The 27,694-nt window shown below is 38.9% G+C and overlaps 1 protein-coding gene across 3 annotated transcripts in view; it reads right to left on the bottom strand.

Moving 5' to 3' along the window:
• Positions 1-27,694, bottom strand: part of phkb (phosphorylase kinase, beta) — a 103,510-nt gene that overhangs the window by 24,434 nt on the left and 51,382 nt on the right. For all 3 annotated transcript variants that reach the window (XM_017425886.3, XM_017425885.2, XM_017425884.2), the window contains 2 exons: positions 3,703-3,758; positions 1,789-1,882 (listed from right to left, as the gene is read on the bottom strand). In XM_017425886.3, the coding sequence (XP_017281375.1) occupies positions 1,789-1,882; positions 3,703-3,758 (150 nt within the window). The remainder of the gene's footprint in view (positions 1-1,788; positions 1,883-3,702; positions 3,759-27,694) is intronic.

The following is a 27,694-nucleotide window of genomic DNA, read 5'->3' as shown; positions in this document are numbered from 1 at the left end:
TGCGTAGTTCCATCACCCAAACCCCCAACGTCTGATTGTACTTTATTACTTGTTAAAAGTATTCCAACAGAACAGTAATCTACCGTATTCCTCTAAATATTTATTTATTTTGACTTTATTAGCACAAAAAGGTGACGCAAATCATGTCTGTTGAGCACTTTTTAATGCTGGTGAACGTGTTTAAGCCAACTTCACACTAGATAATGGACTATCTTTGCTCCACACAACCCACACGACCTATTAGAACATGTCTGGATTGCTGCAGGTTTGAAAAACCTCCTGCAGTGGGAAGGCAATTATCACACTGCTATGATCTTAATAGATATGTCTAGCTTTTCTGCAACTCCAAGAGGCTCCCCTGATTCCCCACACGCTCTACCTTCACCACTCTATGCCCACATGATTGCCTCAAACTGTATCAAGATGCAGCTATGGGTATCAAGTCTGCCTTGGGTTGTTTCCACCACCTTGTCACAATTTTGGTCATAGCCTAAGCGTTCAAACTCTCAATGACCAAGCCATCCTGGAGTGAGCACATCATGGATATGGTGCTATTGCTGCCATCAGGCACCCCCATGCTCTACCCAGGACCCTGATATGTTGCCACCATGATGGAAAACCATCATAACCACTCTGTGGAACATTTGTGCATCCTTAAAATCACTGTGGACCTATGACCACCCATCTTTCCTAAAGCAGAGTCCACTGCATTTTTAATATGTGTTTGAAGACCTCATCAAGATCCTGCAAAGACCATCTATGGTCTAAAAGAATGTTTACAATAAGGCCCTATCTGAAACACTGGATTACACACATGCACTGTGTGCTGCTCTACAACCAGATGTTCTCAAATGCTACATAAAAGGTAAAAATAAGCTATTATAACAACCTTGGTTTATTGTGATTACCTAATCCAGGTTGAATGCCATTTGCCAGACACATTTGATCTTTGTTTTTATTCCAAGTTAAAAATTGAGTTAAAAAAAGAAATGAAATAAAAAATATATCTCTGAGTTGTTTATCAAAATGTTAAGACTGATTAAACAATTTTATTTTGTAATATTCTGGACAATGATATCTATGTTACAAACTATTCATTTATTCAGCAGCAACTAATACAGCAATTTATTGCATAATCCAGTAATGTTTAATATGTACTGATGTGAACCACTTAAAGCTTGTAGAGAGATGTTTTGGCAGCATTTTCTAAATGTCAAATTTAACTCATCAGAGATAATTATTGTTAATGTTTTTTTTGCATGCAATTGATTGCTCAAAAAACATTAATGTTCCTGTCATACATAAAAACAAATGTGTCTTTATACAAACTCAAAAAATATATATCCTAAATGCTTAAAAACAGAGCAATAAATCATTCTTTTTTACTATAAAGATGACTTTGGTGAATAAATAAGTTTACACACTCAGTTATGAGAAACAATACTCTATGTAAGTAGAAAGTTGATTTGTTCTCAGTTCTTCCAGTTTTCACTCCACCATAAAAAGGAATGCCTGAAGTGTCCTTCTGTTTCAAGAAACTTTATAAAAAATGTCTCTGTCCACATATTATCTATAGTTTGCTAATATTCTCTATTTTTTCTGTCAATACAGACTTGAAGCAATGAGTGTCTATCATGTAAACAGCCTCTGAAAAAGAAAGGCCACAGAGGTTAGGCATAAAATGATTAAAATGAACTTTTTGGGGGTTAGTTTTCAAAAATGAGCTTTGCAAACATGTAAAGTAGGAACAGAAGGATAGTAGAAAGGAGTGGGGTTGAGTATTCTTACCTTGACCAGCTCCTTCTGTGGCCAGATCTGAATGGGCTCGACTTGCTGGGGCGTCTGGGTCTGAATTCCATAGGTGTTCAAAAAGACTTGCAGTCTACAAACACACAAAGAAACACAAATACAGTCCACTGTGTTTTATTTACCACATCAATATATTACTCCTAAACTACTGGACAAAGTACTAATTAGATTTATCTACAAGCCCCTCATCTACATCTACATGTCCATATTTATCAAGATTTCTCGGTTTGTGTGCTTTTAAAATATTCAACAACCTAAACATATTAGTAACAATGACAATAAATCACAGGACAGACTGGCTTTAAACTTCAGATTAAATATGCATTAGGACAGGTGGATTGGTGGAAGGGGTGGATAGGTGAAACAACTACATCAGCCACAGCATTAAAACCAACTGACTTGGACTGTTTAAGATGCCCTCATGAGGCAAAACTGCAGAGATACTTTTCAGCCCATAAGAACAGAAGATCCAGGGGGCATCTTGTTATGCCTGGTTTACTGACAATGGATAAAGAAGCTAAAGACACCCACATGTACATATTACAGAATAAGACCTGGAACTTTGTGTTTGGGCAGTTTAAGTCCTTTCACATTCCAAATCTTACAGCATTGTTATTCTGGCTCTTTCACTCTAAATCAACAATTACAGAGCAGAATTCCTCCTACCTACCTGAGGTACAACAGAAATATAAAAAGTGCATCACGCAGGATTCCTTTGATAAGTACATGTAAATGTGGATAAAATGGGAATTAACTTTCTCTTGATGGATGTTTCAGATTGGTGCATGAAGACACAAACAGAGATCCATTGGACATTTAAATCTGACTTATTGCTTATGTTTGACATTTCTGTAAAGGTGATATCTCACTGGGTTGGACTGTTGGAAAACCAATTGGCGACTCAAAATTGCTGGAAAATTGCAAGGAAAGTAAGCAACATTTCCGTTGCAGTCTTACTCAGTCCTGACTGTTTGAGACCAAGTGACCAGTGAGTCATGTGACTGTGTTTTGCTCCATCAGTCTTTAAAAATGGAGCTTGATTATGTGTGTGCTCAGCTTGCAAAACTGCATCACTGGAGATGCACATTATTTTGCTGCCCACCTTCACCCACATCATCCTGCCAAATTAGGACCAGTTTATTGATTATCAGATGTTTTCTGTCAGATGAGAGCTTCATGCAGGTGTCAAAATCCAACTATAGCGCTCCTCAGACAGGCTGGAGACTCCCACAGCACAATTCAGGTGGGTTGGACATGGGTTGGAGTTTTGATGATCTTTTTAATGTATCATGTGTAAAACATGGACAGCCTCTGTGCTTTTTAATGCAAGAGATTGAGAATCACTGTAACAGGAGATCTAGAGTTTTAACACTATCTGTGTTTAATCGATCTCTCCTACTATAATGGTAATTATTACTTATGTTAATAAACATAAAATGTGCAAATCTGTCTAAATGCAAAATTGTACAAGTTACAAAGGTTTTATACAGCAGTAAGAGAGTCACAGTGTATGCAGTAGAGCAGACTGCTGTGAGATGATGATGATGATAATATTGATAATGATGATATTGCAGAAGTCCTAATAAGGACCTTATCAACAGTGTTAATTGCATCTGGAGGTTGACAAGCTTGACAGTCATTTAACCCTATTTAACACAAACACACACATACTCCTACTCAGGTATCCAGGTGTCCACACACACACACACAAGCCCACACTGAAAAGAGTGACAGATGATGGTGGAGGTCAGGCTGAGCTCACCACAATTACAGAGCTGAGTAGGAGAGAGAAGCAGAAAATAACCTCCCTTTATAGCCTGTGAGAACGTACATATAGGATATAGACAGACAGACAGACATACACACACACACACACACACACACACTGATTACCTCTGGCTCTCAGCTATCAGGGACACATGAATCACAACATCATTCTCTATGGGACCCTGTGAACAAGAAAGATAGAGAGAGAAGAGAAAGATTAACGTGAGGACCACTGTTCTGCTGCATGATGCACCAGTTTGATTGGTCTGATTCTGCCAGCACTGGAAAAAAACACACTGGAACTAATGAAAACTGTTGAGTCCAAACAGATGGATTACAAATGTTCATTTGCATGTACATCTTTAGCTTTTTCTCACTTCCATCTGCATTTATTAGTTACAATATGTAGTAGTTAATTAGTTGATTTTTATGCACAATTTGTCCGCCACTCATTTTCTTTGCTTTGTTGTGGTGACATTTATACTGAAACAAACCCTGAAAAATAAATGAACTGGAAAAAATGTGTGTGTGAGTGAGTGAGTGAGTGAGTGAGTGAGTGAGTGAGTGAGTGAGTGAGTGAGTGAGTGAGTGAGTGAGTGAGTGAGTGAGTGAGTGAGTGAGTAGAGACAACGATAATGCAGGGAAGACAGTGGATGAGTTTTAAATTCTGCTCATTCACTTATATAACAATAGGTTTTGTTATTGCTGCCCCCCTTCCCCCTCCCAATTCACACTTGCTTCAAATGAAAGTGAAACTCTGAATAACCAATAAAGGTTGACGAGAGACAGGGAGGCGCTTGGCATGAGGAAAGGAGAAGGAAATTAACAAGGACAAGAGAGACAACGTCAAAGAAAGAGCAAAGATGGTTTCTCCAGCAACCACAACAATTGACTTGAAATGACATTAAAAAGATGAGTAGAATATGAAATTCTGAATTTCCTACCAATGTTGAGTTCAGCAATCCATATTCCAATGGTGAATACTGCTTGAATTCAAAATATTGTGAAATCATACAAGCTAGTTCGCTGTTTGGTTAGTTGGATTGTTTTTTTCTTAAAAAATATTAAAACTGCAAAAATAATACCTGCAGGTATTAGAAATAGGACATTCTGCTTATACATGAGGAATAACTCCTTTCTAACAAAAAAAAAAACAAACAAAAAAAAACAACCTTGAGCAGAATCAGAATCAGGGAAAGTGGCCTTTTGTCTCAACCGACTGGGAGGGGGGATAAGGCAAAACAGTAAATCAAAGATCCCTGGTATAACCACTCTATGTTCAAGGTTGAGAGGTGGGGACTAGGGGCGGAATACATCCAGGAGGTATCACGAGTCCATTACAGGACCCAGAGTCAAGCAGCACAGCTTTAACATTGTTCAGCAACTTAACAAGGACCAGTGTTTGTCTTCTTCACACCTATAGTCGATTAGATTTGTCTGATTATAAAAAAAACAAGCGACCTGTGTGGTAGTTGATTAGAATACCTTCATCTGACATTCATTAGGCCTGCTTGTTTGTGATCCCACAATAAATTGCCTTGCTCGTGGTAGACTGCTTCTGGTATAATTGAAATTAACAGGCTGCTTCTGTTTTTACAAACCTGTGCGTTGTTAATATTTCACACCAAGTGCTTTTTATGGATTAGGGGGACTTGAAAAGTTTCTCTAAAAGTTTGGTCTCTGGTCAAGTTTTATTTTTTATGTATTTATTAATCTTTATTTAACCAGGCAAATCCCCCTGAGGTCACAGAGCTCATATGAAAGGGAGGCCTGCACCTGAAGGCAGCCTAACCTGCGTGTTTTTAGACTGTGGGAGGAAACCGGAGTGCCCAGAGAAAACCCACATAAAAACGAAGAAAACATGGCAAACTCCACACAGAAAGACCCCAGGTCCAACCCGGGGCTTGAACCCAGGACCTTCTTGCTGTGAGGCAACAGTGCTAACCACTAAGCCAAAATTTACATAACACTAACAGTATGGATACACAATGGGCAAAAGAGATAAGTTGCAGTATGTAGCACTGAAACTGCACAGTGTCAGAGTAAAGATATATCGAGTCAGACACTCTATATAACGTGTCGCCTGGTGTCTGATTGCTGGGAGGATGACAATACACACATGCACACAGGGAAAAACAAAAACACAAAATATATACAAAAACTGTCAAAATAGTTTCAAATTTATTATTTACAATGAATTTTCTACCACACACGCATACACACACACAACAGCTGTTTATTTTTTACTATAGCACCTGAACTCTGAATAAGAGAGGTTTGTATTGTTTCTAATAAGTGAGACATGTTTGTGTGGTTGGACTATACTATGGTTGCCCTTTGTCACCAATTCTGTATTGAACTTTCACGAATAGAATTTTTAGGCACAACTAAGGAGCAGAGGGTCTTTATTTCGGGGGGGTGGACCTCCAGCTGGAACTGAAGCAGTTTGCTGTTCAGTGTGAGGCAGTCAGAATAAAGATAAGTCAAAGGCTGAGGCCATGTGCACTGAATGAAAAAAGGGCAGACTGCCTACTCTGGGTTGGAAAGGAGCACTTGTCCAAAGCGGAAGAACTCAAGTTTCTCGGGGTCTTGCTCATGAGTGGAGGTAGGCGGATTGAGATTGTGTCTACAGTGACTCAGATGCAGTATAAATCTGTTATGGTGAAGAGAAGGCTGAGCCAAAAGGGACGGCTCTCAATTGAGAGCAGACCCAAGACTTGCTGGAGCGAGTGTATCTCACACCTGACCTAGGAATACTTTGGAATCCCTCTGGATGAGCTTAAGGTGGTAGAAGTGGAGAGGGAACTCTAGGAATTTCTGCTTAAGCTGTTGCCCCTTTGACCCAGTCTCAGATAAGTGGAAGTGGAAGTGGATGGATGGATGGAAGAAAAAAATAACACAAATATCTATCCATTCATAAAAAAGACTGGTGCCATGTAACTCTTTCTGCTTGCTTTTATATGTGAAATTCTTCATTCTTTTTTTCTTATTACTGCTATACCTCGTAGGTTTACAAGTTTATTTGCATGACTTTCTTGCTCTCTGACAGGTATATTGTCAAGTTTTCTGTGTGTGTGTCCATCATGGTCTTTCATCTTTTTGCTCTTTTTTTTGTGTTTGCAGCAGTACTCCCATTTCTATGTGGCTAAGTAAATTGTAGGCAGAGCCGATCATCACAGCACAGAGTATTCAGAGCCATTTAGGAGCGAGACAGCAGTGTGTGACTCATAGGAGGAACAGTCTTTCATCTCGTTTTCAGAGTGGGGATGTTCACCCACACAAACAAACACAGACACAAATATACTGATGAAAACATGCATATACATAGAACATGGCAACTCCTGGAGTCAGTAGCAAAGGAGACAAACAGAAGCAAGCATGCACCACAATTGGGCAAAATAAGAAAAAAATGGCCGCCATTTTGTTAAGTCAATAGGAGATGGTTTTAACCAGAACATTTATCATACCCAGTAAGTTAAACCACAGGGAACCTGACTTCTTTTTGATGTTTGAAGACGTTTTACTGCTCATCCAAAGAGCCGTCTCAATTCAAACTGAAAATTCCAGAGTTCAAAGCTTTTAAATTGTAGTGAGCTGCCATTCGTGGAAAAAAGTGTCGAAAAATCTTTGAAGAATGTTCGCCAAACATAGCACCCTTGTGAAGTTCAAACCCAGCAACACCCTCAGACAAAAACTGGTTCATCCAAAGGACAAAACCACCTCAAACAGAAGCCGAGTGGAATTGTGTATGCAGTTCAGTGCAGTGAGGAGTGGCCTGACCTTTCTCAGTACAGCTTTGAATCTAATCCCGAGATAGTTTCACACCAATTTGCACCTTCATGCATCTGTCCAAAAATAACTTGCATGAGGATCGGGCCAACAGAGACTCTAATGACCCTCAGGAGGGAGAGGAGGGAGTTGCATGTGAGTTCAGCTTGCAAAAAAGGGAGAAGCTCACCAGAGCCTAAAACCTTGGAACTCCACATTTTGCCGTTTGAATTCAGAAGGCTCCTTGGACGAGAAGCAATAAAACTTTAATAAAAGACCTTCAACTAGCGAACAACATTTTTGTTCAATATTTGTTAAACTGAATACACAAATACATGCATAAACATACACAGACATCAGCAAAACCAATACTGCCCTTTAGCATTCCGTGGTAAAGACAGAAGACTTATAAGTAAGCAATGCCTTTGAAAATACTAAGAAACTGTTTGCTCATTAGCTCTATAGTGTCAGAGAAAAATAAAGGACAGTTGGGAAAGGAGAAGACATTAAAGAAAATGCATAATGAAGACGCAATATGTATGCTCTCCATCACTCTCTCTCTTCAGTACTTGACACACATCTGTGCAGCTGCGGGGAGGAAAAGGAGACAAGCCTTCAAATGTTTCTTTAAACAACCCATTCAAAGGCAACACTGCAACTTTCAGCGTAGTGTGACCAAAAATGCCGTTGAGGCTGAGGAAGAAGAGTAAAAGAAAAACTGTACCATTTCTCCACAGGAAGGTTAACAAAAAAAAAAAGATCTAGGATTTACAGAATAGTGGGACTAGTGCAACTCAAATTAGAATCCCAGACATGTAAATCATTAGCAGATAGGACAGAAAAATGAGCGGTGACAGCATGCAGCTAATTTGCATTCAGAAACTTTACTTCCTATCTCTTAAACCAAGCGAGGCTAACGGTAACACAATCTGTGTCATTTTAAGCAATAAATTTGATGGTAAGGATCTTGTCACCTAACACCGACGATCTGTCAGAGCAGAGAGAAAGTAGTTCCAGGTCTTGCTATGCGTGTTTTAGATGCAGAAATCGTCCAGAAATTTGCTTTAAAAACATTAACCCTTCCACCTTTAAAGTCCACTTTACTTTTCTACCACCTCCAACCTGCCTAACAACAGATGTACAATCCTACAAATGACTGATCTCAGGAATATTGATTTATTAAAGTCATTTCTGGGATATTGCAAGGACGTTTTACAAATCAGTGGGATGATAACAGATTTGAAGCGCTCTCCTCAAGATATTGTGCTGCTCTTAGAAACACAACACAGAATATCAAAGACGTCATGCCTGAGGTGAATCGAGTTTACCAGACCAGAACGCTGAATACATAAATACCATTGAGAGGAAGGCACCAGCAGAAAGAAAAAAAACTTCACTAAAGCAGAAGTCATGGCCTGAGGTTCAAAAGAGCAGATCAACAGAGTAAGGCTCTAGACAACAACCGCTCATCTCTGCACCAATTACTTATTCAATCATATGAATACCAATAGGTTTTGGCATCAGTAAACTGAATCATTAAATGCACAAAAGGAAGCTGAAATAATTCAATAAAGCATTTAATATTAACTTGAGACCTTTTGTAGAATGAGTGAGGTACATGCTATTAGCAAGAGTTGGCGTGTGATGGGAGCGGTGTAGCTGGACAATAATTATTCAAAGCAAAATCCAGCCAAGAGCTTTAAATATGGAAATATAAAAAACAATTGAAAGTCTTCAAAACATGAACAAAGGTTCACTGGTTCCTCATGGTCCCATGTGGAGTACCCAGCTGTGTTTGTTCTGGACAAAAATCACATTCATTAAGAAGGCTTAATAAAAAAACTCAATCAACAGTTAATCACTGAAGAAATAAAAAAAATATGATACCCTGTTCTGTAGCACTTAACTCAAAGATGCAATCTTTCTAAAAGCCATTTAGGAAAATCTTTCGGTTGCATGCACCCACTGTGCACCGGCAGCAGCAAAAGGTTATTTATCTTTACCTCTAATACAAAAGCTCAGCAGTCTGGGCAGGAATGGTCAGGGCCAGATAAAAAAAAATGTTTTGTTCTTCGTTTATGCAGCCTTTTTCTATCTTCTTTTATCAGACAAAAAAGGAATGGGGGGAAAAACTCAAGCAATAAATCACCATCTGTGAAGAGTCTTTTGTTTATGTTGTACCTGTTTAAAAGAAAAAGATTTGACCAACTCATAGCTGCAGTTTGTTAATAACCTACTGATTAAGTCACCTTCACACCAGACGATGACCTACACGACCTATTAGAACGTGTCTGGACTGCAGAAAATTAGGAAACATTCAGTCTGAAGGCAAACAGGACATTGCAATGATCTTAAATAGGATTTTTGTATTACTTTCCAAAACACTAAAGAGCTCTCCTGCACTTTCCCCTTGCTCTATATGCCCGCCCAAGCACGACTCTTTTGAACTGTGTCTACGCTAGATTGTTTCCATGACTTTGTCACGACCACGGTCGTAGCCTAGGCACGAGGCGAGTGCGGCCGGTCTTGATTCAAATTCTTGACGACTAACACATAGGCTCCAAGCCACGAACAGGCTGCCACACGCTCCACCCAAGATGTGATACGCTGCCACGAAGGTTTGCTACAAATCTTTTGTGCATGCTCAAAAGCATCACGTTCTATCATGTGGAATGGGGAGCCCACTTGGTGTGCTAACGGTTGTTGAAGATCCTGCCAAGACCCTGCAACAAACATCTCTATTCTGGAAGATTTTTTTTACATTGCAGTGGGATCTCATCAACCAGTGTGAAAGGGGGCTTTCGTAGCAGGTTAAAATACCTCCATACCTCCAAAACAAAATACCTGAAGTTGGTAGTTTGTTAAATACTTGATTTCCAGAAGAGAAAGCCACAATGGGGTGCTTTCTGAGTCATATTTAACCTCTGACAGTGACTTATGAGCAGCATAACGACAGAAGGCAAGAGAAGCAGTATCAAAAAGGCAAAAAAATAAAAACGAATGTGATGAAAATAGATTTATTGACACAGAAAGCAGGTGAAGGAGACTCATCCTAAGCCTGCGTGCGTGTGTGCAACAACCCATGACAGGAAGAACAAACACTTTATTTGGCTTTGTGTGCACTGACAAACACAAAGACTAATGGAGGCACATTAATATGAAGTGAGGACCCACATCTGTTACAGAATAATTAGAATAAATAACTCTCGAACTTTGCTAGAGAGTAAACACCCAATCCTGGAAAGAAAAAAGCCTGGTAAAAACCGAGCAGGTGACAGCAAACCTCAGCTGACAGCTGAAAATACTCTTGAGATTCAAACACTTAATAGGAAAAGTTGCAGATTATGGTGCAGAAACAGACATCTCGATTGGCAAGAGTGCTTCAGATTATAAAATTATATCATGAAAGAATTGCAGATTACGGTGCTAAAACAGATTATGGGGGGGAGAAAAGAAGCAACCAAAGTTGGCATGAAACCACAACCGTCGTAAACAAAAACATGTTGGAAAAGCACCAGAAGCTGTTTTGACAGAGAACATGCTGTTCAGAGGAGCCACGGAGAATGTGCCGCTGCAGGACGGACCTGCAGCGGCTTCCAGCGGATCCGGTGGCTGCGCTCTGCCCCTCAAAGACACGGCGGCGGTAAATTTGACAAAGTGAAAAGCCATTTGCCAAAGAACGCTGCTGTGAGTCCCCGCAGATCAGAAATGAATTTCAGCTTCGCTTCATTTGACTTTTTCCCCCAAAATTAAAAGCACTGAGTTGTGACACAAGATGAGAAGTGCGGGAGATCGTTCCTTCGTCTTTTTTTTATTCTTTCCTTCTCTCAGTTCTAAAATATCCTTTTCTCAGTCCATTTTACTTTTGTTTTTCTTCTCCCTTCAATGGTCTCAATTTACTTCCTGCCCTTGTATCTCCATCCATAAATTTGAAGGGTTTTTTTCCCTCTTCCTTCTTCTTCTTCCTTGTCCTCTGGTGTCTATCTCATCATCCCTCCTGCTGTCGTCATATCTGTGGATCCTAAGCTCCTCTTTCATCCCTTTCTTCCCTCTGACCTTTCGTCCTATCTTCATCCTCCCTTCCTTCCACCAGCCTTTCTTGTTTGGTTGTTTTTTTCTTCAAATTTTTCATCCTTAGATTATTTCAATCTCTCTGCCTCTCTTTTTTCTTCCACTCTTTCTTATGGTCTCTATTCCGCTCATCATTCACACTCTCCTTCATTTCTCCCTCTCTTCACCTTGCTCTTGACATTTTCACTTTTTCTTTAACTTCTTACCACTTCTTTGCCCCTAGAAATGATTTCTTTTCTCCTTGCTGTTCATTCCATGTCCATCTTTTGTGTCATTCTCTTGTCTAATATTGTGCCACACACCTGACATGTTCTTTTCTCTTATCCTTAATTTTACTTTTCTTAATTTTATTTGGTCTTAACTTTATTCTTTGGGTCTTATTAGCAGCCTTACATTTTTATTATTTTTTCCTTCTCTCATTGCCGTAACCCTTTTAACTTCCCTTTTTTAAAATTTTCACTCCAGTCTCTTGTTTCTCCTTCCATCTAACCTTCCTTATTTTGATGCTTTCTTTTCACCTTCTTTCTCTCCGTCCCTCATCCTTCACTTCCCGACTTCAGCTCTGTCGCATTTTTCTTTTCTTCTTCTTCTCCTCCTCCTCCTCCTCCTCTCACCCTCTCCATCCCCCCCACCACCACCCATGTGTCTTACACTTCACAGGTAAATTGCCTGCAAACAAAACAACAACTCCCAGAGTCGAACCTCAGATGTTTCTGTCAAAACAGGCCCGTCACAAAAAAAAAAAGAACCCAATCAAAACTCTGTAATATTCCAAGACGGGAAGCAAATGACAGAAGCAGAAACAAAAATAGATTTGCATGCATAGCTGCAGGTCCAGTAGCTGACAGAGCTTTACAGACTGATTAATGAACAAAACAAAGAGCTCATGATTTATTTTGCTGCTTTCCTGTTTTCCGTTTTCATACATAGATTAATTAACTGCTTGGATCGTGTCTGAAGTTTAAAAAAAAAAAAAAAAAATGTATTCAAAAATTACATTGAGAAAACGCCCTGGATTGGAAGCAACACATCTTCAACTACAGGATAGAAGTCCAGTTGTTTTGTTTTTATTATTATTATTATTATTATTATTTGAATTAGTAAGCCCCCTTCCAATGTGAAATTCTCACGTTTATGGTAAAAAAAAAATTAAAAAGGGGCTATAATTGAAGATTTATTAAAGATTTATTGGTTAATTTGATGATTATCAAAAACTTTAAACATGAAATACTCATTTAGGCTCAATTAATCCTGAAACAGTCACTCTGTAAAAAATAAAAAAATAAAAGGTTTATTTAATAATAATAATATTAATTAACGTCCTGAACCATAAACAGCAGAAGCATCTGGTAGTTGCACTTTCATTTCTACGTGTCTATAATGTCTCACATGGTGGATATGACAAGTTAAAACCACCCTTTGCTTCATGTTTTGAGGAAAAAAAGTCCTGAGCTCTGGTACCGGTGAAGTCAATGACAGTTTGTGGGTGCACTCCCAAACCCCGAGGAGATTTGAGGGAAAACCAGAAGTCTAATAGCAGTGAAACACACTGGGTGAAAAAATAAATAAATAAAATGGCTTTGCTGTGATATATAAACTGTACAACAGATATGAAGTTTAAAGGTCTAAGAAGATTTTGCTACTGAAAAATCTGAAACATGTAAATAGCTAAAAAGGCACTGCGTGATAATCACACCGAGTTGAACATTCTCTTGTCAAAAGTCACAGAACCTAAACTCAGATTGTTTAAAAAACTAATAAAAAATATCAAAACGTCAGATCCGTCATGTAAAGCCCAACCGCCTGTGACTCATTTAAACTTTGAAAACCTAGTTTATTGTGAAAAAAGCCTGAGCTGCAGAGCTCCAAAAAGGGTTGAGTTCACTTATTTTGTCAAAATCCCAGTGTTGTGAGTGGAAAAAAAAAAATCTGTTGTAGTTTTCTGTAAATTTCACATACACTGAACACTGTCATAACACACTATTCATGACGGAGCCGCAGACTTTCATGTATCTCCTTTATGGGCCTTTTCAAAGCTGCCCGACGAGTTGTAAACCAAAAATTGAGATTAAACAGAAGATTAACGACCCAATAAGGCTGCTTCAGTGCTTATGAATTAGCACACTTAATTGAGGGATTAATTTATAGGACTTTGAATTTATATATTTAAAAAAATGCACTTATTTCACTGAAAAAAATAATAGTTTTACAATGTCTGTCAAGTTCCAGATTTATTTATTTTTTTCACGTAGACTCTGATGAGCAATTGACTGAATGACTTTAAATGTCCGTAGTATGTCACTGTACAATAATTAAAAATGAGAACACAGAGGAGGTGAAAAGAACTGAATGAGACGGTTTCAAGGTCAGGTCCCTCCTAGTGGGCTGGCTGGCGAAGCACAGCTCGAGGGAGGCAGCCTCAAGCGGGCGTCACATCACAAAGGAATAAAACATCCAAAGACTTTCGTGAAGTTAAAAAAGAAGCAGAGGAATTTATCCGCCAACACCCCCCCTTACCCCCCCCCCATCTGAATGAAATATAATCCCTTCTTTTAATGTCCCTGCACAGTTGAATGGCTCCAGGCTCAGCATCGTCCTCAGGAAGTCGGTCTCCGTGTAGCTCAAAGATTCATATTTTCATGAGGGTATTTTAAAGTGTCAGGGGAGTTTAGCAGAAATATATTGGAAGGAGAGAAAAAAACATGAAAGAAATGCTAAGTCATTTCCAATCTGGGTTGTGGAGGGAGAAATGTATTTTTCATGTTTAAGTTGAATTTTTGCAAATAAAGTCACATAGATATAAAATGATAAAACCATGATGACCTTTTTTTTAATTTTTATTTATTTATTTGCAATTTTAGGGTGGAAGGAAGAAGTGTTGATGAAGCTGGAGTTTAATTTAGGGAAATGTTTGCAGTCTGACAACGTGGCGGAAAAAGACACAGACAGCTATATGGGATGAAAGGATAAAAAAAGATAAGAGAGGGAGGGGAAAAGATGGAGGCAATGGGGGTGGAATCACCTCCACAGAGGAGAACCAAGTGAAGAATTGGATTGCATGCTGCTGACTGGTGTAATTGCAAAGGCGCCCTGACTGAGAAAGCGATACATTGTTCCTCAGCCTCAGCTCAGAAATATTATCCTCCGCCAACGGAATCCTTATGAGTGAAGGAAAAAAAAAAAAAAAAATCAATTGATATTAAAGGCGAGCCACGGTATGAGCTACAGGAGTCTCAGCTTGTCAGAGCTGCTCTGTTTGATACCACGCCTGGAGAGCCAGGGAGGCTGAGGAAGATAAGTGGCCTGATTACTACTGTCTGTGTGTGCAGGGAAGCATAATGATATGAGTGCCGCAGTAAAAAATAAATATACACGGAGCTAAAATATGGAGCTCAAATGCTTGAAAGAGACGAGATGTCTCGTAGAGATCTGTATGTCAGGTTTCTCTTTTTTCCCCACTTGCAAAATGAAACTCTGGATAAAGCCTTAAATTTTCATCTTCTCCTTAAAAGTCAGTTTTATAAAAAAACAGAAGCATGCACCTAAAAAACTGAACGACTAATGGTGACTCTGACCTGCCGGAGTGTATTCTTCTGATGAGAGACTGTGCATATGACACTAACCCGACAATGACAACCTCACTACATTTTCCACAACTTATTAGAAGGCAAACTCAAAACCCCACCTTCAGTGTGAAGGCAAACCTCACACTGCCATGCTCTCAGTACTCCACAAATGTGATTTTCCCTGTTATTTTTCACATCCCAGAGATGCTCTCCTGCACCTTCACCCCGCTCCATACGCCCGCCCTGGCACGAGTCTTCTGGACTGTGTCAGGATGCAGTCACAGATATCACATCCTTGTTATGTTCACGCTTGTAGCTTAAGCATGAAGCCGGCATGACCAGTCCTGCTTCAGATTTTCAACAACTAAGCCAGGCCGGTGTGCACAGGCCCCGCATCATGGAAATGATGCCCCCATGTTCCACCCAAGATACCCCTACGCTGCCACTATGATGACAAACCACCCCAACTTCAAATTGGAAGCATTGTGCATGCTCAAAGCTACAGTGCACCTGTCACTCTCTGTCACACTGCATTTTTAAAACACCTCATCAAGACACTGCAAAGACCATCCATGTTCTGGCTGGTTTATGATATTTTAATGTGGTGGCAGGGTCCTGATTCACTGTGAATGGGGCCATAGGTGTGCGAAAAGGACTTTGAAAACAGCATCAACACAACCCCCTTTTATGCAGTTCTCCAGGTGAGCAGTTTCAACTTGTGCCATGTGTTTGAGTAAAAGCTAAACCGAAAACTTTTAGAAAACCTCAAGTGGTTCCAGCTGTTGTTTCAGTCAGAATGTGTCAGCCACTTGTCTACGGCAAGTTTCACCTGCCAAGGCAGCGTACGGTGCTTTATATTCATCCATATGCTTAAAGAGAACGTTGCTGGCAAAGATATAAGAAACACTTCTCATCATTTATGTATAGTTAGTCTAACAGATCTTTGCAAAAACATGATAGCCTCTGACTTCTGTTGCAGCTTTGGTTCCGATTTAGTCTTAGGTTTTTGTTCAGAGACATTAAATCTATTTGTGCAACTTGTTTGAATTTGGTTGGTTACATGGAGTTTTCTTTAGTAACATCTAGTTGCCTCTTTAGTCTTTTTTTTGTCACTCAGCTACCTCTAAAAAATGACAAATTAATGTAAAAACAGCAGAAAGGGGCTGAGCTTCTTAGTTTCTGGGCTGCAGCTAAGGAGCTGGGACCCACCCCCCTACTGAGCAGGCTGTCATCTGTGAGAATTTCCAGTCGGTAAATAACTATGTTTATTCCGAGATTTCTCCTGTTTCCTAACATGTACTTACCCACCCCCTATTGCTCCCTGTCTGCTAAGTCTAGAATAGTTGTGTCGGTTCTGTTTGTTGTTTCTACCATTATAGATCAGCACACTGAAAGTTTACTTCATTTTCCACTTGTTGGTCTCTTGCATGCACTTTGATCAGAGAACCGAGACGCTTTATTCCTTCACATACTGAATACCTGACCACTCTGAAGACAGGCAGTGCATTGTTACTGTCAGCCTCAACAGAGCTTCAGCAGATTGTAGTAACATTCTGTTGGCGGGTAAACAGTGGGATCAGTTTTATGTGAAATAATACAACATCAAAAAGAAGATGTTCAAAAATTCAGACCAGGGTCAAACTAGTTTTAGAGAAACATTTTTTCCCTGTGAGACATTTATGGAGTGAAATGGATAGGAAAACAAGCCCCTGTTTATCACCTACCACTGAAAGGTGGATAATGAGGTTTTTGCCTGTGTATGACCGTGTGTGTGTGTTTGTGTCTCTCTCATGAACTCCTGGGGGAATTTTAATGAAACTCTCAGAAAGTAACCAGTGGATGTACCTCTACAATAAACCCTTAGAGCCAACCTAATTCAAGATGGCTGACACAGCCAACTTAACTTAAAAAAACACACACACACACAACAAAAAGGCTGTTAATTTTACAGATATTAACCTTAAATTTGGTTTGCTAATAGCTGAGACTGATCTTTAACACATACTCCAAATGTGACTCATTGCACAAAAGCATTACTTAAAACTTTAGCATTAACCATTGGCGTCAACCCTTTTCGTCTGTCAGCAAAATATCTCATGAAATATCCTTTTTTAAGAAGCTTGGGTTATTTATGACTTGACTCCTAAATTTATGTTAAAAAAACACCTTCAGTTTTTTTGGATACACACATGAAACACTGCATCTCAGCTTCGATAAGCCAATCAATTGAACTCAAACACAACCTTCAAATCAGTCAATTGGCATAACTATCCTATGCCCTGAGACACACACACACACACACACACACACAAGCACACACTTAAACACACCTATTTTTGTTTTCCACATCCACAGCACTTGTCAGTTTCTTGCTTGCTGTAACAATTAAAGCAGAGCTGGCAAGTGCAGGTGCGAGTGCTGTGAAAGCCCCCATCACTGTTGGTAAGTCTAGGCTTATACATTGTCAGCAGTAACCATCAACAAGCAGCTAATAGGAGGCCAGATGCTGCCTCTCAGCACACCTGGCTCCACACCACAAATCCCACGTTCACCTAACACTCCGAATCCAGCAGCAGGAGACACTGATTTACCGAAACGTGCAACGGATGTGACAGCCTTTGGTGCAAGTGAGGGTGTGAATGAAATAATCATAACAGGTTCAAGCACTCCTTCTGCTCCCCTGGGGTTGGGTATCCTGGCAGTTTGCTTCTCCTTTTGTCTCTCCGTGATACATTAACCTTTAACAGGAAGACACCGTACAGTAGAGCTGGACAGAAGCACTGACACAAGGAAACAAGAGGGGCAGAACCAATCAGACGATCCTAATAGGGCCCCCCGTGAAATAGCGTACAGCCCAACGGGAAAATCAGAGATCTGTCTAAGGCGGACATAAACACACAACTTCTAGCAGTACATGGGAAGCAGTGTGTGTAGGTACTGGCTGTGTAAGAGGAGGATGCATTAGAGCACGGCTGATGTCTCCCGTGTTAATGCTAGCAAAGTGTTTTAGTTTGTGTGAGTGATGTCCATTTTCCTGCAGGTTAAGATCAGTGGCCATCTCTGTGGGGCTTTTACTGTCACAGATCACTGAGCTCAACATTTCCTGCACACCACGAGGCCATTTGGCAAATCACAAGGCTTACCACACTGTGTTGTCTGTGCCTGCGTGTGTGCAAGAGAGAGAGTGAAGCCAAGGGTACGAAAAGAAAATGAGAAAATGTGTGCATGTTGGCACGGATGTGTGTGATTTAGTTGGTGGGACTTTTTGAAGAAGAGGCTGAGTATGTAGGCCGGAACTTGGTAGGACTGTATGTGTGCGTGAGCGTGCCCTTGGGACAAATCGTCCCAGCGCCCATCTGTTTATTGCTGCTCAAAGGTGTTACTTTGCTCTTTAGGAGGGCAAAGTGTTTAGATTATTCAAGACTGTCCTTCCACTGACCTGTGATCTGTACTCTGCAGGTTGAACCTAGAATTATATTTCAGTTCCTTTAACACCTGCCTGTTCTTTATGATTCTGCAGCACAGCCACTAAAATTGTTCAAACATGCCTCAGGGAGATGTAGTGTCAGGATGGCTCTTCCACTGCACAGAATATTACATAGTTACCACCTTCTCTCACAGTAAATGTATCTCTGCTTGTAAACTTTAGGTTCAGTAAAAAAAAAAAAAAGAAAGCTTGTTGTTTTCGAGGCTGGTGTCCATTCAAAGCTGAAATCCCTAATCATATGGAAATGTTAGATATATTTTAAAAAATCTTTTAAGTCTCGTTACTCCTAAAAAACATGATTTGCAATCTAAAAATTGGATTGTGAACAAAACCAGCTGAAATTCAGCTGGACCGGCTACGATCGGCAATCTGTCCATCAACATCTCATTGGTTGTTTTTTTTTTTTTTCAAATGTCCTTTTTGACAAAGCTGCTAACTATTTTAAATAGAGAGCTTGTGTGAACAAATACCTGGAATGTTGTGCAGTCGTGTGCACAAAAAATAAAAATGTTCAGGAGCTATATTTGACTGACAAAACAGATGTACTGTAATTATTTTCTGCTTAGGGTTATTAGAAGAAAGTCCTCTGCCTAATAATTTGGAGGAGTTTATTTGTAGATTTTCAATGACAGAAAGAAAAAGTTTAGTACCCTGTGATTTTTTTTTGTCCTCAGAGAAAATTATTATTTTAAACATGTTACTGTGAACAGACAGCCAAAGTTTTTTATTTAATCAGAAATTAGTGAAGAAAAAAAATCTGACAAAACACTGAGGCTGACAGCACAAACTTCAGATTATCCAGAGAAATTTTAGTACTAAATGATTTTTTCATCGAACAGACATTTTAAACTCCAAACTGCTTTACTGAATATCAGCTTTCTGTTTACAGCCAGCTGATAAAATTGAACTAGAATTAATTTTTCTGATAATATAAGACCATTCTGTTCTTGCTTTTCAATTTGAATGGCCACCATCTTACCTTATCTTACCTTTATAGGTAAAATTCTATTTTCTTTCTGCCAGCATTGACCTTATTATTATAGAACATTATCATTAACATTGTGTTGAGTAGTGGTGTGAAAGCTTTCTGCCAGTCTGTCACTCAGCAGTATAATCATCTTTATATTGGATACTTTGAAGCTCCCCTTCATACTCTGAACCCCAGACAATAAACTGCAGCAGGATCAAACTAAGAGATTCAACTGAATACCAATTTTTTCATTAAGCGTTTTTTAAAATATATTTTGTACTGAGAGGACACAGCAGACCAGGAGTCAGAGCTGCCACTTCAGAACAAGACTGTCACAGGTTCAAAACTTGGCTGGGGCGTTTTTGTGAAGGGGTTTACATGTTCTCTCTGTGAACGCATGGGTTTTCTTCGGGTACTACGGTTTCCTCCCATCGATCAAAACCACACATGTTAAGTTAACTGGTAACTCAATATTGTCACTAGGTGTGAATAGTTGTTTCTCTCTATGTGTCCTTGTGATGGACCGGCGACCTGTTCAGGGTGTCCCCCGCCTCTCGCACAATGACTGCTGGAGCACAAACTCACTGCAACCCTGCACAAAAACAGTTTGTAAAGAAAATGGGTGGATAGGTATTTTGTACTCTGGTAATTATAGTTCTGTCAAGAAAAATGTCAATTATTAAATGTATGTGGATCATTATCAGTGTACCCAACCTTAACAATTCACACACAGCACCAGCAAGAGCTCCAACATTTTCTTTAACATCCTACAGATAAGCTATTGATAGCTGCTATTGATTTGTCATTTATGAACAATCTTGTAATAAGTCAAAAATTCTACTGAAAAGGTTGGATTTGCAAATTGCCTTTAAAAAGTACCAGTGGAGATTTATAGTCTCATTTTTTCCAAAAGGTACATTATGACTTCTGTTGATAATTAGCAGTTAAAAGCAAGGAGGAAAAAAAAATATCAATCTCTGCACTCTCAAGGCTCGGTGGATGCAGCATTATTTGACATCAAACGTTGAAATAAAACAGAATTTCTCTAAACATTTCCCATTTGCAAGCAATGCAAATGTTCATTATGGTTATTTGACTACAGATCTGGGTAAATATACTGTTTCCCGAAGTGTCGTGTTTGCATGGGGATGTTTCATATTCAGTGACAGAAAATTACAGAAACCAGAAAATGAGAAGTTTTGAAGGCGGCTCTTCACTATTGAAAATGAAATTCCAAACTAACACGATTAGGTACAAAAAACATTAACTGTTAATCCACTGCAGAGCATAATAAAACTCACATCATCATGAAACGTACAAATGCCAACTTCAGGCACTGATTGTGATCACGCTGCCAATTCCTCCCTTTTTAACAGAGAATTTACAGCCAAGCTTTGGGTGCAGGCCCATCTGCTTCGGTTTTTAAGTGTCTCACTCGCTTTGTGAGAACTGGGTCTGGATGAGAAAATCCAAAAATGTAACATTAGTTGAACAATTCTAATTTTTTAATCATAAAAATTCAAAAACATAAGTGGTTTATGTGTCCACATCACACTGACTTAAAAAAAAAACAAAACACAAAGATAATGTATTTTGGCTAAATGTCTAACATGTCTAAATAAACCTCAGCAACTCTTTTTTTTCACTTGAACCATTGTTTAAATATCTATCAGAGAATAAAACATTGATGTCTTATAATTGAAGTTAATTAAACTAAATGAAGACATAACTGAAGTGATGATCTTTGGACACAGATCATCCCAGCGCCCCTCATCTGGATCTGGGCAGCCTTCAATCTGCCATAAAGTCTCGGTGTGATCCTTGATCATGATTTTGACTTTGAAAAACAAATTTGTTCAGTGGTAAATTATACTTGCTGGGTATTTAGCAAGTACAGATGACGCATCTGGTATGTACTAAGTACCTATGGGGACCAAGCTGTATTATTAAGTGACTTGTTACTCTGTATAGGGCATCTACTTGATACATACCTGGAATTTACCAGATATGTACCAGATATGTTCCCAGTGCGTACAAGGCTGTAATGTGTATTGCTACCTTTTATTAAACTGACACTTTTACAAAAAGCTGAAATCCTTTTTATCATTTACCAACTCTGAAGGGTAGCCCATGCTTTTCAACTTCCAAATTTGATTACTGTAATTTTCCGTACATTGGTGTTAGCCAGGCTCCTTTTTCCCAGCTGCAGTTGATCTAAAATGCTGCAGTTCATCTTTTACAGTGAACAAAAAAGCATGGCTATATCTCCCCTGTGCTTGCATCACTTCACTGGCCCCCTCTTCGTTTTAGGATTGATAGGATTGATTTTAAAGGTTTTTTTTTTTTCTTGCTGATCTATAAAGCACTAGGAGTGCAATGATCCATCTAAGTCATGATTCCGTAGGTACCTCCGTATGAGGGCCATGGTTCAGTAGGGGTCCGGTACAACAGGAAAAAGAACCAAATACCAGAAACAGACACAGAAACAAACCAACCTTGCACCAACCTTGCTAGTGTCAAGACTCTAAGGCAGTATAGGTCTTGTACACCAAGGCTGGATTTGTCAACTGGTAATAATTCTGGTAATGCTGCTATTTTGTTCACTTCTCAACAATTTTATGTACTGCACTTTGTTGTTTTAAATATGCTTTTTAAATAGATAATTACATATTAACAATTATTAATAATTCATACGAATGATTAAAGCTTGAAAACAAGTTGAAAAGAAACACATGTCAGCCAATTATTTTTGTGTTTGTCTGAATTATTTGCTTTGTTTAAAAACCATCACATTCACGGCTAGAACCAACAGGAGGAACAATCACAGCGGGCAAGAATGTTAGGACTGAAACAGGTTAACACTGACAATTGTGGCAGTGTGTGAAAGGTTAATCTACTTACTATCTAAATGAAGCATTTACAGTTGAAAGCAAAGATAGTCGAAATACAGTGAGGATATCTGATTAAAATAAAATAGTGGATGACTTCTACTGAATTTATTTGAGTTAAATATTTTGTGACTGGCAGCTTTGAAAGAGAAAATGTTCTACTTCTGAGAATCAGTATCCAGAGCAGACAGGTCTTTCAGGGACATGTCTCTGAAAAACAAACCCCTGGGTGTTCTGTGCTTTCAGGAAATAACAACCCATAATTACATTAGATAATTATGCAAGCTCTAATGGTTGTGAACGCAACTGCATGTCAAGTATCAAAATGGCATCCATGAGCACAACAAGGGTGCAAAGGGGGAAAAAAAAGCATTTTAGCCCTAACCATGATGTTTTTCAAACCCCAGTTGGAGTGGTTCTGATTTCTTCTTACAAAAACACAGAAAGCCATAAGTTTCTTTGTGACCATAAATCTACCATGAAGTGACAGAAGTGTTTCGGTAACTTGATGCTGTATCACCAAAACAGGACCTCAAAGAAAGAAACAGCACTTACACCCACCCTTCCTATCTCTTTAGAAGCGTTTTGTGGCCCTTTAAAAAAAAAAACTAAGAATGAAGTTTGCTTTGATATAGAGAAAGATTTACTGTACATCTCATGTTTAAAAGATTTGTTAAGCTATTTGTTTAGCTCTAAAATAATCAATACTTCATTTTGCCTTAATCTGTGTGACAAACTTTCTCTTAAAATATTCCTTGTGGTGCTCTCCAACTTATCTCAAGAGTGCTTGAGCTGGACTTTGACACTAAAACCTAAGCTGATGATAAATAATTATTGAAAAACTGGTCCAAACCTCCCTGTCTTCATTTAAAAAGTATAGTCCAGCAGAATAAATCATAAACTTGGGGGAAGTTTGAACAAAATGAGCTGAGGTGGGTGTGATGTGGGCGGAGGTGGACAAAAAAATAATGTGCACAGCCAAAAGTGCAGTTATGCAAGCCGTGCACACAAAAACGGGCCATGATTTTCACAAACACTCAGAGTTATATGAAAGTACAACTCAAAAATTGCATATTTTCTTGCAACTTTCCTGCAATTTTGATTCGCCAACTAGCCTCTGACAGTCATAGTCCAGTGAGATACCATCTTTAAGAAATGCCTCCGTGGTTTGTTCTTAAAGGAATGAGCAAATTATTGACACTGTATAAATTAGAAAACCCATCATGAGAAAGGCAGGAAAAAAATATGCATGTTAAAAAACCTTTCAATGGTATGTGGGAGTTCTCAGTGGCTTTTATAAAGTGAAGAGAAGGTTTCCAGAAAAGTGATTAAATGTAGCAGGTGATGTATCCTTCATACACACTCCCCATATCTCCTCGATGACACTTGTCACCTCCCTCATTCTCCCCCTTTCTTCATCTAAGGAGTCATGTTTGTTCCTGTAGCATCCAATCAGGGCCCTCTCTTGACCCAAACACCTTATCTCTGATTGATGACCGATGGCTCCAACAGTGTGGACAACAATTTTTCCATTAACCTCGTTCTCAGACAGCGCCGCGTGTGTGTGTGTGTGCTTGTGTGTACATTACTATGAGAAAATCTGACAACAGCCACTAGGATTGTTCCCCCACCGGCATCCGAGTGGTAGATTACTTTGGTGAAATTCCCACAAGCTATTATCGCTCGTTTGCAACGCAAATGCCATTCGTGTGGGTTGCCGAATTCACTAAAAATAGAGCAAAATTCAAAGAGACAGAAGGAGCGAACGATAAAGAGTGCAAAAAGACAGGCTAAAAAATACACAATGACACCGCGAGCATGCCTGAAAAGCTAAGCACATTAAGGGAACAACACTAAAGGCAAGTGTGTGACATAAGCGAAATAAGCAACTAATTCACTTTCATTGCCATTCATGGCTTCTCAGATCCATCAATTGCTAACACCCGCTGAGTATTATTGCATGTTTGTCAGTGGGATGTCATCCCGTGCTCCTCGGGGTGCATTTCATCTGACTCACCCCCACAGTCCTGGGAGCACAACGTGGCTCACACAGTTAAAAAATAAAATAAAATAAGAAAAACTCCAGCTGTACTTTGGTAGCAGCTACACATCAAGAAAAGCCGCTTGTATTCACAGGGTCAAGCTAAGTAAAAATTAATTTGCAAGTATTATTTCCTCACAAAGTGGCCTGCAGTACTGTAATAACTGCTGAATTTCAACATTTGCCTTGCATGCATATTTAAAATGCTTGACTTTATTTAAAACTTCACTCTATTTAACAAGCTTGCACTTCTTCATTACAGTAGTCAAACCTTCCTGTGCACAAACGATACATTAAAGTTGCATAAATGCCCCACGTAGCCACTGAAATCACAACTTCCTGCCATTCGAACACTACGTGTTTGGGCCAAAAAGCCGCACTTTCCTCCTCTGAGACCTAGACTTCATGCAGACGCAGTGCATTATAAAATACTGGAATACGTGCAGCATAATCACTTTTAATTCTAGACTCACCACATCAAAATAAAGCGAGGTTGTCTCCATTATTAATTCATAATACCGAGGCATGTACAACAATGTTAGATGTAGGTAACTCAGCTCTGCAGCTTTCATCAGAGCTACTTTTTTAGTTAGTTATTCATGGGTTGGGCATGCCAGGATGTGTGTGGAAAATAAATTAAAACTATTTGACAAAAGACACAACTAGCTACAGTAAATAAATAACTTCTTACGTTTTTTTAATTCACAACTGAATTTTTATTCCTTGTTATGCTTTGGAAGATTGTACAGTAAAAACCATACATGTGGCTGACGATAATAAAAATTAAACTGCTTTTAGGTCTAAAGGCTCAGCAGAGGATGTTTCTGTATAATTAACCAGACGGCAGTAGGGGAGCAGACTGTGGATGGGTTGGGTATTGTCCTAAAGCATCCTCTGGTCTCTGTGCAGACACCTCACTGATTTTTCTAACTGAGCAGCAAATAGAGCTGTAGAAAATAGTCTGATAGTATGAGAAACCATGTGGGGTAAATTTGGATTAGAGTCTGAGTCAAACAAATGTATAGGTTTGTCTGAAAATGCCTTGTATAAGTTTGAATGAAAGAAAACAGCTTAAAAGATATAAAATGTGAAGCTTAGATCACGCCATCAATTTTCTGTTTAGATCATTTTGAAGGATCAGAAATGAAGCAGTGTGTCTGGGTCTGCCCCTGATTACTAACAAAAACTACAGAGGTATGATAAAATAAAGATTTTTATCCATTTTACAGAAAGCAATTTTGCAGAAATGGCACTGCCAATGGTAACAATAAGTTAACAATATTGCACAGGTATAAAAATAAATCTGTTTAAGCAAATCCTACAAAAGTTGCACAGTGAAGTTTTCTTTTTTAATAACCAACACAACAACACGAAGGGTAGACATCCATATGCCATCTGAATCCCCATCAAAAGAACAAAAAAAAAAAAGACAAAAAACAGAAAAGCTAGAACTATGTCAGGGAGCGTTGATGATTCTCATTTCATGCAAAGGTAAGAATATAACTTTTTTTTTAAATTTTACAAGTTTTAACCAAAGTTGGGCAGGATTAACAGATACTCTACTGTGATTACTGATCAGGAACATAGCTGAGCTGACCTCCTCACTAACATACTTACAAACTGACAGCTCAGCTGCACTGCTGGGAGGGCAATCCACCCATGTGGAAGTAAACACATTATATATATATATATATATATATATATATATATATATATAATACCTGCTGTGTATGTTTGAAAATGTTTGAAATCCCAAACATACATACGCATGTTAGCCTGTTTGCCATCTGAGATCTGCAGATCAGCATCCTTAGCAGTAACAGCTACAGACAGTCTAAATTGTTTGTACCTTTTTGTTAAAGAAAAAAAATATCCTCACAAAGGTAACTAAAATAAATTGAAACTGACAAAAGTATTAATAGGAAAACAAAATAGTAAAAATCAATGGATGAAAATAAAACATTGCTTTTGAGTTTTGGTTTACCAAATAAAAAAAAACAACTGACTAATGAAACTGGCCTTGGAAAAATAAAGCATGGCACCCCTAGAAAAATTTAATTACATTTTGCCCATAGGGACATGTTAAACTAAAGTGTGTCCTGTAATCAGCATCACGTGTTTTCAATCTTGTAATCAGTCAGTCTGCTTATTTAAAGGGTAAAAAGCAGTCACTGTGCTGTTTGGTATCATAGTGTGGTTATTAGAAACTGATGTGGCAAGGGGATTGAAGTCAACCTGCAGCTGTTATGCCTTTGAGCCAAAAAGGGAGGTGGTCCCAGAGCCAAATGAGTAAAAGGTTGGCTCCACTCTGACCAGCAGTGATGCTTTCACTCTGCTGGGTCTTTGATGGTGGCTACATTGTGACCATTGTCAAGGAAGAAGCTGGCTCACTTGGTTCAAAAAGCGTGTGAAAGACCAGAGGCACCTAAATAAATGGTTCATCTTTACAGCCACGTCACAGAACTGTTATATAAAAAGGCCTAAAGACACATTTATTTCAGTTTTAATCAGAATCGGAGGGAGAAAAAAAAGTAAGTTGTGTGCATATAGGAAAAAAATAAAACTTTCAAAGCTAGTAGATGTTTTAGCTTCCAGGTGTTCATAACGAGCAGAATATGTCAGCTTTCTTTAAATTTGAAGTCATGTTATTCAGTGGAATGAATAAAAGGAGAAAGCTAAAATGGTAGCAAAACATTTACATAGAAAGAAACAATAAGAATACACAAGCAGAAAACAACAACACATACACAAGCAAACCTATATATCAGTGAAACCACTGAAACACACTGAGCTTTTAAGTAGAAAGAGATAGTAACCTGTAGAGTTAGATCTACTATATGTATACAGTATATACATACTGTTTTTGCTTTTATTTATTTATGGTTAAAATATGGGAAGCAAATTATATACGCATGGCGGAGAAAAGAAGTGAGTCTGAAAATCAGATCCTAACAATATGTGAAGGCTCAGCACACTCGTGCTTTTTCCTGCCTGCAGACCAAACACTGGAATTCAGTGATGAAGAGCAAACTAGACGGGCTGTATAGTCACACAACATTTCTTGCTTAAACCATACGACAGTCAGGAGAAAGTGGGAATAAACCTCCCCTTCTTTCGCCTCTTTTCTTCACTTCTCACTCCTGGTTTTTTTCCCCCACCCATCTCATGTCTCCTTGCCAACACAACATGAAAGCTAAGTGTCTGCCTGAGTCAAAAAAAAGGTGTGGGGCAAAGAGATTTGGAAGAAAAAAAGAAAAGAAAAAAAAAACACAAGACGAGCCAGAAGAAGAATAAAGGACTAAGAGCTTGAGTAAACTAGTTCAAAAG

Source organism: Kryptolebias marmoratus, linkage group LG15, assembly GCF_001649575.2.
Source record: "Kryptolebias marmoratus isolate JLee-2015 linkage group LG15, ASM164957v2, whole genome shotgun sequence".
Lineage (NCBI taxonomy): Eukaryota > Metazoa > Chordata > Actinopteri > Cyprinodontiformes > Rivulidae > Kryptolebias > Kryptolebias marmoratus.
This window is presented reverse-complemented; position numbering and strand designations above follow the sequence as displayed.